The sequence below is a fragment of the Rhinoraja longicauda genome, chromosome 7 (assembly GCF_053455715.1).
Source record: "Rhinoraja longicauda isolate Sanriku21f chromosome 7, sRhiLon1.1, whole genome shotgun sequence".
Classification (NCBI taxonomy): domain Eukaryota; kingdom Metazoa; phylum Chordata; class Chondrichthyes; order Rajiformes; family Arhynchobatidae; genus Rhinoraja; species Rhinoraja longicauda.
In genome coordinates, this window is record NC_135959.1 from 44,163,116 (window position 1) to 44,175,139 (window position 12,024).

The 12,024-nt window shown below is 44.9% G+C and overlaps 1 protein-coding gene across 1 annotated transcript in view; it reads left to right on the top strand.

Annotated features, from left to right (window-relative positions):
* Positions 1–12,024, top strand: part of atp8a2 (ATPase phospholipid transporting 8A2) — a 171,014-nt gene that overhangs the window by 55,941 nt on the left and 103,049 nt on the right. Inside the window, exons 16-21 of the mRNA XM_078403060.1 lie at positions 332–437; positions 3,143–3,225; positions 4,711–4,760; positions 6,028–6,097; positions 7,802–7,886; positions 9,320–9,459. Of these exons, the coding sequence (XP_078259186.1) occupies positions 332–437; positions 3,143–3,225; positions 4,711–4,760; positions 6,028–6,097; positions 7,802–7,886; positions 9,320–9,459 (534 nt within the window). The remainder of the gene's footprint in view (positions 1–331; positions 438–3,142; positions 3,226–4,710; positions 4,761–6,027; positions 6,098–7,801; positions 7,887–9,319; positions 9,460–12,024) is intronic.

The window sequence follows — 12,024 nt, forward strand, 5'->3', positions numbered from 1 at the left end:
AGTAAGTTTCAATGAGGTCCCCCCTCATTCTTCTAAACTCCAGTGAGTAAAGGCCCAGTGCTGTCACACACGCATCATATGTTAACCCAATCATTCCTGGGATCATTCTCCTCTGGGCCCTCTCCAACACCAGCACATCCTTCCTCAGATATGGAGACCAAAATTGCTCGCAATACTCCAAATGGAGTCTGACCATTGCCTTATAAATCCTCAGCATTACATCCTTGTGTAGTTTGAGTTTGTGCTAATAATTGGGTCTTGAAATGGTGGGCCATGAAAAAGAGCCCCAAAAATCCAGTGGTTCACACCCATTGTGTCTCCTTTTTTTCAGCCAACATCAAATGAAATCCAGGAGTTTCTCATTATGATGGCCATTTGCCATACAGTTGTTCCTGAAAAGGACGGGGATGATATTGTGTACCAGGCTTCATCTCCAGGTGAGAAACATTGGGAAAAGTTTGTGGAACTGCAAATAATAATTATACAACCAAGTCAATGCACAGTTGAGTCCCTGCATACATTTCCTGAGAACCAGATTCCTTTATCACAGATATAACATTTGCCATTTGTACTGATGATTGAGTTGGGTTATAGAACCTTGCAGCACAGAAATAGGCCCTTTGGCCCAACTAGTCAATGCCGACCTAGATGCCCCATCTCAGTTTGTCCCATTTGGCTGCATTTGGCCCATATCCTTCCAAAACCTATCCTATCTATGTATCTGTCCAAGTGTCTGTTAAATGTGCTGTTATAGTATCTGCCTTCACTGCCTCCTCTGGCAGCTCGTTCCATATAGCCATCAACCCTCTGAGTGATAAAGTTGCTTGTTGGGTTCCTATGAAATTCTTTCCCTTTCACCCTAAACCTATGTCATCTCATTCTTGATTTCACCACCCTGGATAAAAGGATCTGTGCGTTCACCCTATCGCTTCATCGCGATTTAGTCATGGAGTCTTGGAAGCATGCAGCACGGAAATAGGCCCTTCGGCCCAACTCATCCTTGCCAACAACAATGCCCTATCTAATCTGGTCCTATTTACCTGCATTTGGCGCATATACCCTCTGGACCTTTCCTATCCATGTACCTGTCCAATTGCCTTTTTAAATGCTATTGTAGTTCCTGCCTTAACTCCCTGCCCTGGCAGCTCGTTCCATCTCCCCACCGCAGTGGGAAAGTTGCAGGATTTGTTGTGCAATGGTTACTGGGAAATGAGCAACCATTAGCACATCAGTTGGAGAAGGTAATCCTAGTGTTATATATCCATTGTTTATTTGATTTTAGACTCTGGTATTTTTGTCACATATATAATTTTTGAGATCACATTAATTGCCTTCATATGCAACAGATTTGAAGCCGACAACTCTATTAAATGTGTTTTTTTGCTTGCATTTAGGTGGCTGGTAGTAAATTACTTGGTAACTAGATTGAGTTAAGAGACAAGAGTGTTTCATTGCCCTATGTGCTGCAATCTAAGCCGCCATAGAGTGGATGTGGAGAGGATGTTTCCACTAGTGGGAGAGTGCAGGATCAGAGGGCACAGCCTCAGAATAAAAGGATGGACCTTTAGAATGGAGATGAGGAGCAATTTATTTGGTCAGAGGCTGGTGAATCTGTGGAATTCATTGAAGATTGACAGGTTTTTGATGAGTAAGGGTGTCAAAGGTTATGGGGTGAAGGCAGGAGAATGGGGTTGAGAGGGAAAGATAGATCAGCCATGATCAAATGGTGCAATAGACTCAATGGGACGAATGGCCTAATTCTGCTCCAACGTCTTATGATCTTATGATCGGAGTCTGAAAACTGATGTCCAGGTTGAGGAACAGCTCCTTCACTGCAGCCATCAGGCTATTAAACGCTCCGACCTTCAAGTCGGCTCTGAACTATATATGCTTGGGGACATCGTTTTTGCAATATTATTGTCTATTTATATGTTTTGATATATATAACTTTTGTTGTTGTTTATTATGGGTTTTACAGAGTACTATTTTTACATATCTGTTATGCTGCTGCAAGTAAGAATTCAATTGTTCTGTTTTGGGACATATGACAATAAAACACTCTTGACTCTTGATGAGACTGTCTGGTCACTAGATTTTGTGATATTATCTGTAGTCGTGGTCCACCTCTTAGTATCGGGGTCGTAGTTGACAGATGTTTGTGGGAACTCTCCACCAAGTACCTAGACCTTGCTTGGCTGGTGGTGAGAAGGGCCCTCTTTAGTCAGAGGGTGGTGAATCTGTGGAATTCTTTGCCACAGAAGGCTGTGGAGGCCATGTCAATGGATATTTTAAAAGCAGAGATAGATAGGTTCTTTGTTGGTATGGGTTTCAGGGGTTATAGGAAGGCAGGACAATGGGGTTAGGGGGAGAGCTAGATCAGCCATGATTGAATGGTGGAGTAGACTTGATGGGCCGAATGGCCTAATTCTGCCCCTATTACTTGTGACCTCATGATCTCCAAGTCAGATCCTTCCCAGACCGTTGGAATCCTACTACCGACGCACACTGTCTTACGGAGAGGAGATGGTTGCCCATCTGTTCGCAGAGTGAGGATTTGTGAGGAAGGTCTGGAGAATGATGCAAGAATCCTTGTCATGGTTCATCGCAAACAGCTCCACAACAGACTCTGTGATTTACGGGCTGTTCTCGGGGACGCATTCGGAGACTGAAATCTCGTGCTGCTGGAAGATCACCAACTCGGTGGAAGACGCTCCTTGGCCAGTCCAAATCTGGTTGATGTTCCAGCAGAACGAGCTGTCCGTCAGGGAATGTTGCTGACTGGCCCACTGCAGCCTGCAGGAGTACGTGCTGAGGGACGCACTGAAGCTCGGTGCAGCCAAGGCCAAGGCTCTGTGGGGGAGGACCACAGTCTAGGGTCTTTCCATTGCTGCACATTGAGGGGCAGGGTCCGTTGTGGCCACCCCTCCAATAAGGGAAGGGATATCACCCCCAGGGGCCACGTGAGTGGAAATGGTGTTTTGTTTTAAGAAAGATGCAAACACTACTGAGTAGGACACTGTTGAATGTATAGATTATGAGAATATCGGAAGTATTTTTTGCACTTTTTATTTTGTATTTATTTTTGTTCCAAATTAAAGTTTAATTTGGGAGAAAACTTGCTGACAGATGTTCTCTTATGTAGATGAAAGCTCATTGGTAAAAGCTGCAAAGAAGCTTGGTTTTGTTTTCACTGCAAGAACTCCTGATTCTGTCGAACTCCATGTTGTGAGTAAAGCTCTTGGTATTTTTTATTCTGGGGTTTGTGTAAGGGAGAAGGGTGGAGATGGGGTGGGTCCAGAAAGCTTAATGGAACCATATCTGTGTGAGTTTGGTTTGATTGGTCTTCTCCAGGGTCAGTTGGGTTAACGTATGATGAGCGTTTGGTGGCTCTGGGCCTGAACTCGCTGGAACTTAGAAGGATGAGGGGAGACCTCATTGAAAGTTACTGATAGTGAAATGCCTTGATAGAGTGGATATTGGGAGGATGCTTCCACTAGTGGGAGAGTCTAGGCAATAGCCTCAGAATAAACCTTTAGAAAGAAAATGAGGAGTATTTTCTTTATCAGAGGATGATGAATCTGTGAAATACGTTCCCACAGACGGATGTGGAGGGCAAGTCATTGGGTATTTTAAAGGTGGAGATTGATAGATTCTTGATTAGTCCAGGTGTCAGGGGTTATGGGGAGAAGGCAGGAGAATGGGGTTGAGAGGGAAAGATAGGTCAACCGTGATTGGATAACGGAGTATACTTGATGGGTTGCATGGCCTAATTCTGCTCCTACAACATGATCTTATGAAAACACATTCACCTGTGCCTTAATTATTTTTTGGTCCATTTTATTTTGGGCATTGAAATGGGACAAATTTTGTTTTCAATTGAAGTGTAATAAGTTCTGCAAGTGGGCAGAGATGCTGTAAATCCCAAACTTCCTGAACAACAGATGTCCACCTCATTCGCAGTGTTCATAATAAGACTGTAAGACATAGGAACAGAATTAGGCTATTTGGCCCATTGTGTCTGCTCAGCCATTCGATCATGGCTATTTTATCCCCCTCAGTCTCATTCTCTTGCCTTCTTCTGTAACCTGTAACACCCTCACTATCAATCTCCATTTTAAAAGAATACCCAATGACAGCTTCCACAACCATCTGTGGCAATGAATTCCACTGGCTAAAGAAATCGCTTCTCATCTCCATTTTGAAGATATGTCCTTTTAATTCTGAGGCTGTGCCCTCTGGTCCTGGACTCTCCCTCTAGTGGAAACAACCTCTCCACATCCACTCTATCTAGACCTTTCATTATCCAGTAGATTTCAATGAGGTCCCCCCTCATCCTTCTAAACTCCAGCGATTTCAGGCCGAGTGTCATCAAACACTCCTTGCACGTTAACCCATCATCCTCGGGATCATTCTCATAAACCTCCTCTGGCTGATGCCTCGCTGCCCAACCCCAGTCATTCTCACCCGCTGTACGTGAATGTGGGCCGTCAGAATGAGTGCACGAGGCAGCTCGTTATATGTTGAGAATTCGTCAATTCTTTTCTTTTTAAGAATGGAAGAATTGAGCTTTCCGGAAATATCCATGCAGAATTTCTTTCTTTAAAAAAAGCTGAATGTTACATGTGCCGTATTTGTTCAAGTAAGTTTATGTACCTCAACAGGTGCATTAATATGGTAAAATAATTGATTATATTATTTTTCATTTCCCAGATGGGAGAGAAGCAGATTTATCAGCTTTTGCATGTTCTGGAATTTTCCAGGTACTGCTACCATTTTGTATGTTAACGTATCATTATTGTCACTTCCTCTGTATTGGTCCTCACCCAACCCGTCTCGTCTTGCCTGCCATCCTCTCACCCAACTCTTCACCCTTGCCCTTATTCTCCACCTTCACCCACTGCTGCTTTGCAAATGTCTCCCATTCTTTCATTCCTCCCTTCACCTCTGAACCCTTCCTCTTCTCTCTCACTTTACCAGTTGCGTCCTCTCTCATCTCTTCCTGCCCCCTCCCTATCCTTGCTCCGCTGTTCTCCTGTCCCTTCCCTCGCACCCCCTCACATGGCCTGTATTGGGCCCCCATTGCCCACCAACACTGTGCAGATTATTTTAGTTTAGAGATTCAACATGGAAACAGGCCCTTCAGCCCACGGATTCCACGCCGACCATCGATCACCCATTCATACTAGTTTTATCCTGCACACCAAGGACAATTTACAGAAGTAAACTAACCTGCAAAACTGCACGTCTTTGGAACGTGACAGGAAACTGGAGCACCCAGGGAAAAACCACAGGGTCAAAGGGTGAATGTACAAACTCCGTACAGGCAGCACCCGCAGTCAGGAACGCACCTGGGTCTCTGGCACTTTGAAGCAGCAGCTCGACCCGCTGCACCACTGTGCTGCCTGAAGTGCTTTTACATAATTATTTATTTTCTCCTAATGCTTATGCACTAGTCTCTGTGGAGTTTGTCTGTGTGGGTTTCCTCCAGGAGCTCTAGTTTTTTCCCCACATCCCAAAGATGTGTGGGTTTGTCGGTTAATTGACCATCTGTGCAATTGCCCCTGGTGTACCGGGAGTGGATGAGAAAAGGAATAGTTGACATTTTGGGTTGTTTTGAAACCGCCCCCTATTCCTTTTCTCCAGACTTGCTGCCTGACCCACTGAAAATGTCAACTATTCCTTTTCTCATCCACTCCCGGTACACCAGGGTCACCAAAATTACACCAAGGGCACCTGGTACACCAACATTGCACCAGCATTCTGTGTCTATGTTTGGTATAAACCTGCACCTGCAGTTTCTTCCTACATGCAGAACCAGTGTGAATGGGTGATCGATGGTCGGCGTGGACTCAGTGGGTCAAAGGGCCTGCCCCCAGGCTGCATCTCCAAACTAAAGACTTCAACTTTGAATCAGTATTCCCCAACAACAAGGACCATGAATGTCCAAGTAGAATCTGTAGATTAGCAGTCCTATACTTATTTAAATTATTCATTATCATGTTGCGAATTTCCTTTCTTCCCCAACAGCCTCAGGAAGCGAATGTCAGTGATCGTTAGAGTACCATCAGGAAAGATTCGTCTCTACTGCAAAGGAGCAGTAAGTATCTGGATACTTCCTCTCTTTCCTTTGAAGGCTTGGAAAGTTCGGCATGGAAGGGAGGTTACAGAAATTGCTGAGAATTGTGGATGAAGTCCAGACCATTGCATAAACCGACCTGCCTTCCATTGACTCCATCTCCATTATTCCCAACAACTCTCTCCAACAGATGTGCCATAGAGAGCATTTCATTGGGAAACATCACAGCATGGATTGGGGATAACTCCATCCAAGACTGCAAGAAATTGCAGAGAATTGTGGACACAGACCAGACCATCACGCAAACCAATCATCCCTTCCATTGACTCTATCTACACTTCACTCTGCCTCGTCAAGGCCACTAGCATAATCAAGAACAAGTCTCGCCTCGGTCACTCCCTTTTCTCCCCTCTCCCATCAGGCAAGAGGTACAGAAGTGTGAAAATGTACACCTCCAGATTCAGGGCCAGTTTCTTCCCAGCTGTTATCAGGGAACTGAACCCCATCCAATCAAGAACAAGAGAGCGGTTCTATCTCATTGGAGAACCTCAGGTTATCTTCAATCAGACTTTTCTGGACTTTACTTGCACCAAACAGTATTCTCTTTCTTCTGTACAGCTTGATTGTAATCATGTATAATCTTTCCGCTGACTGGATAGCGTGCAACTGAAAAGCTTTTCACTACCTCGGTACACATAGAAACATAGAAAATAGGTGCAGGAGTAGGCCATTCGGCCCTTCGAGCCTGCACCGCCATTCAATCTGATCATGGCTGATCATATAACTCAGTATCCCGTACCTGCCTTCTCTCCATACCCCCTGATCCCTTTAGCCACAAGGGCCAGTTTATGACAATAAACTAAACTAAACTTAGTACACAAAATGGCACAGCTTTGATTATGTATCATCTGCAAATACTTTTGACAGAGTCATACAGTGTGGAAATAGGCCCTTTAGCCCAACTGCCCATGCCGACCAACAGGCCCCATCTACACTAGTCCCACCTGCCCGCATTTGGCCCATATCCTATCTGTACCCGTCTAAATGTTTCTTAAAATTTATGATAGTACCTGCCTCAACTACCTCCTCTGGCAACTCGTTCCATACATGTACCACCCCTTGTTTAGTTTAACTTAGAGATACAGCGCAGAAACAGGCCCTTCGGCCCACTGAGTCCGCACCAACCTATGATTCCCATACACCTGCACTATCCTACCCACTAGGGACAATTTACAATTTGTTTTTACCAAAGCCAATCGACCTTCAAACCTGTACGTGTTTGGTGTGTGGGAGGAAACTGGAGCACACAGAGAAAAGCCACACGGTCACGGGGTGAACGTATGAACGCCATACAGGCAGCAGCCGTTGTCAGGATTGAACCCGGGTCTCTGCCGCTGTAAGGCAGCAACTCTACCGCTGAACCAATGTGAATTTTGTGGAAACACAATTTTTCCCTTGTGTTCCTATTAAATCTTTTACTCCTCACTTTAAACCCATGTCCTCTAGTTCTCAATTCCCCTACTCTGGGTAAAAGACTGTGCATTTACATGATCTATTCCTCTCATGATCTTGTACATCTCTATACGACCACCCCTCATCCTTCTGTGCTCCAAGGAATAAAGTCCTAGCCTGTTCATTTTGAAAGATTGTCATCATTTAGCATCATTTAGAATTTCTGTAAGATGTTTGGAAGATGAGCTAAATAAATGTCTTGCCTTTCAACAGGACAACGTCATTTTTGAGAGACTTGCTCAATTGTCAAAACACAAAGTTGAGACTTTGAATCACCTGGATCACTTTGCTGCAGAAGGTGAGGAAACTTGGATGTAAAATGCCCTCCACGACGTCCTTGTCTCTTAGAAGATGCCCTTCTAAGCTAGTCCTATTTGCCCGTGTTCAGCCCAAATCCCTCTGAAACCTCCCTATCCATGTACCCGTCCAAGTGTCTTTTTGTGGAAATGGGAATAAGAGAAATTGTGGAGTGGTCAGTTTAGTTTAGTTTAGAGATAAAGCGTGGAAACAGGCCCTTTTGCCCACCAAGTCCGTGCCGACCTGCGATCCGCTCACAGTAACACTATCAGACATACACTAGGAACAATTTTACCAAGCCAATTAACCTCCAAACCGGTACGTCTTTGGTGTGTGGGAGGTAACCAGAGCATCTAGAGGAAACCCATGCAGGTCATGGGGAAAATGTACAAACTCCGTACAGACAGCACCCGTAGTCAGGATTGAAGCCCAGGATCACTGGCGCTTTAAGGCAGCAACTCTACTGCTGCGTCACCGTGCCGCTTGTGGAGGATTTTCCCTTTCCTAATATAGACAGGGACCGCTATAATATTGAGTGCTTAGATGAGATGGAATTTGTTGAGAATGTGCAGGAAAGTTTCCTCAGGCAGACTATAGAGGGCCCTACTGAGGATGGGGCGAAGGTCAACCTGCTCTTGGAAAATAAGGGCAGGGCAAGAGACTGAGGTGTCAGTGGAGATGTACTTTGGGATCAGTAACCACAGTTCTATTAGATGTTTAAAACAGTTATGAAAAAGGACAGAACTGGTCCACACATTCTAGTTCTAAATTGGGGAAGGTGAATTTTGATGGAGCTTGCAAAAGTTGATTGAAATAGTTGGTTTGTGGGCGAAGGAACATCTGACGAGTGGGATGGTGAGATTTCAAAGTCAGCATGTTCCTATCAAAGTGTAGGGTTGGCAGCTGTAGGGAACTTTGGAGGACTGGAGATTGTGAGTCTGGTCATTAAAATAAGAGTACAACAGAGGAACAGGCCGTTTGGCCCAAATATCTGTCAACCATGATGCCAAGACCTGCACATAATCCGTATCCCTCCATTCGCGCATATCCGTGCCTATCCAAAAGTCTCAAATGCTATTATTGTGCCTGTCTCCACCACCACTACTGGCACTGCATTCCAGGCACCCACCACCCTCTGTGTTAGTTGGTTAGGTCGGTAGATAGATAGATAGATAGATAGATAGATAGATAGATAGATGGACCCCCTGCACATTTGCGTTTAACCTTTGCCCCTCTCACCTTAAAGCTAAGCCTTCTCATATTAGATATTTCCTCTCTTTTCCAAATTGTGAATTCTTGTTCATTGTCTCCCTTAACCCTTCCTAAAGAGTAATTTAATTTTTGTTCCCCTCTGAGATAGGTTTTGAATAAGATTAAGTATATTTTTGGTCGTGGTTTGTGTCCTTTGCTAAAGAGGTTGTAACTGCTTTTCAGGTTTGAGAACACTGTGTTTTGCATACACCGACCTGGAATATAACGACTATATGGAGTGGGAACAAATTTATCACGAAGCCAGCACAAATCTTCAGGACAGGGCCGCCAAGCGTGAGGAGTGTTACGATCTCGTTGAAAAGGTGAGGGGTGATTATCACTGTGTTATTTCAAGTACTCCTGTTGGTCGTATGCGCGGACTGCGTCAATACCTCCATTGGGAAGCAGGGAGGCCATTGAAAGAGGTCCACAATGTAGGAGATGTTCCATGTCAGAGTGTGAGATGGAGCAGTGCAGATACAATTCTGGCACCCACACAACAACATGCATCATTGTAGAAACAAGGAACTGCTCAGTCTGATGAAACATCACCTACTCCTTTTCTCCAGAGATGCTGCCTGACTCGCTGAGTTACTCCAGCATTTTGTGTCCACCTTCGGTCTAAAGCAGCATCTGCAGTTCCTTTCTACACATTTTGTCTGCTCCACTGCGAAATCTCCTCAAGCTATGCCTACTTGAGGAAGTTCTCCTCCCTTCTCCGACGAGAGTTCTGCAACACCCTCTCTCACTGCTCCCCCTCTGTGATTCCTTCCATTCACCAGCTCTACGACCATGTTTTTAACCCAGACTCGCCACTTGTTACCACATTCTCCACTGCCAACAATGGACCATTGTGGGCTCTACCTTTCCTTGTTTCCTCATTGCTGGCTTTGATTTGTCCTTTGCATACCTTTCATTCAGTTGTTCTTTCATATCTTTAGTCCTTTTCATTTCTGGTTTTCCTCTTACTTTTACCCAGGGTAGGGGAATCAAGAACCAGAGGATGTGGGTTTAAGGTGAGAGAGGAAGGATTTAATAGGAACTTGAGGGGGACATTTTTCACAAGGAGGGCGGTAGGTGTTTGGAAGTAGCTGCCAGAGGAGGTAGTTGAGGCAGAAACATTTAAAAGACATTTGAACAGGTACATGGATAGAAAGGTTTAGTAGGAAATGGGTCAAACGCAGGCAGATGGGACAGGTTTACCCATGTGAAAAGCAAATAAGAGAACTGACTATTGATAAATAAACTCTACATGTATTAAAAATGAAGAAACAAAGAACTGCAAGACGCTCTATTTTTAATATAGAAAAATAAACCGTGCCGGAGTAGTTTGGCGGTCAAGCAGCCTCTCTGGAGAACATGGGTGGGGTATCTTGGTCGGCAGGGGCAAGTCGGGCCGAAGGGCCTGTTTCCGTGCTGTGTGACAATGACTTGGCTCTGGCTGCAGTTCAAATGATTATCAACAAGCTGTAGGACAAAGTTTTTAGTTTTTAGTTTAAAGATACGTTGCGGAAATAGGCGCTTCGACCCGCCGAGTCTGCGCCGACCAGCGATCACCCCGAACACTAGCACTATCCTACACACTAGGGACAATTTACAATTTTACCAAAGCCAATTCACCTACAAACCTGCACGTCTTTGGAGCGTAGGAGGAAACCGAATCACCCGGCGAAAACCCACGCGGTTACAGGGAGAACGTACAAACTCCATACAGACAGCACCCGGAGGATCAAACCCTGGTCTCTGCGCTGTAAGGCAGCAACTGTACCACTGCGTTACTGTGCCACCCTTATTACATCAGCATTCAATCCACCACCCTAAACATTCACATTATTCACCATTAAAGCAGTTATTTTGATTTCTGCTATCTACAACGTGCACTGCGTTTATTTCCCTCGGCAGGTCCAGTAGCACCTCCCACACCCACAACCTCTGCCATCCCAATGACAAGAACAGTAGATACATGGGAACTCTGTCTGTGGCTCCCCCACCCTCCCTCTGAGGGTCTGCCCATCCCCATGTCTACCTGTCCCCTGTCCCCCCTCTCTCCATCTGCCAGTTCCACCCCGACAACCTCTACCTGCTGGTTTATCCCCTTCTCTGCCGGGAGGGGTTGGGGAGTCTTCAAATGCATCCCCAGTCTGCCCGGGAGTGTAGGGTTAGAATGGGGAGTACTTTTGTCGAAAGCAAGGACATAAATGCTAGAGTTGAAGCAGTGATAATGATGAAGCAATCATTTCCAATGTTCAAGACATCCTGACCTAGTTGATACGACTATAAAGATAAATGCAAGACAATTGGGGCAGAGTGATATAGTTGGCAATGGATCTGCTTGCATGTTGATTTTAACATAAAGCAAGTGTTACTTATATTATATCCAGCAGAGTGCAGCACTGTTCAAACATTCATAACTGAATACCGTCATGAGCTTGGTGTGAGTGTTGTCAGTATAACATTTGATCATGTGAAAACCAAATAAGAGAACCAACTTCTGATAAATAAAGTCTACGTATATTAAAAATGAAGAAACAAAGAACTACAAGATGCTCTACTCATTTTTAATATAGGAAAGACACAGTGCTGGTGTAAATCAGTGGGCCAGGCAGCATCTCTGGAGAACATGGATAGATGACGTTTCGGGTTGGGACTCTTCTTCAGACTGATTGTCACCTTCCATGTTCTCCAGGAATGCTGCCTGACTTTCTGAGTTACTTCAGATTAAGATCCTTCTTCAGACTGATAGGTGACGTTTTGGGTCGAGATCCTTTCGAAGAAGGGCCCTGAACAGAAATGTCACCTATCCATTCTCTCCAGAGATGCTGCCTGACCTGCTGAGGTACTCCAGCACTTTGTGTTCTTATGGGCATTAACAACCCCATTGACCTCTG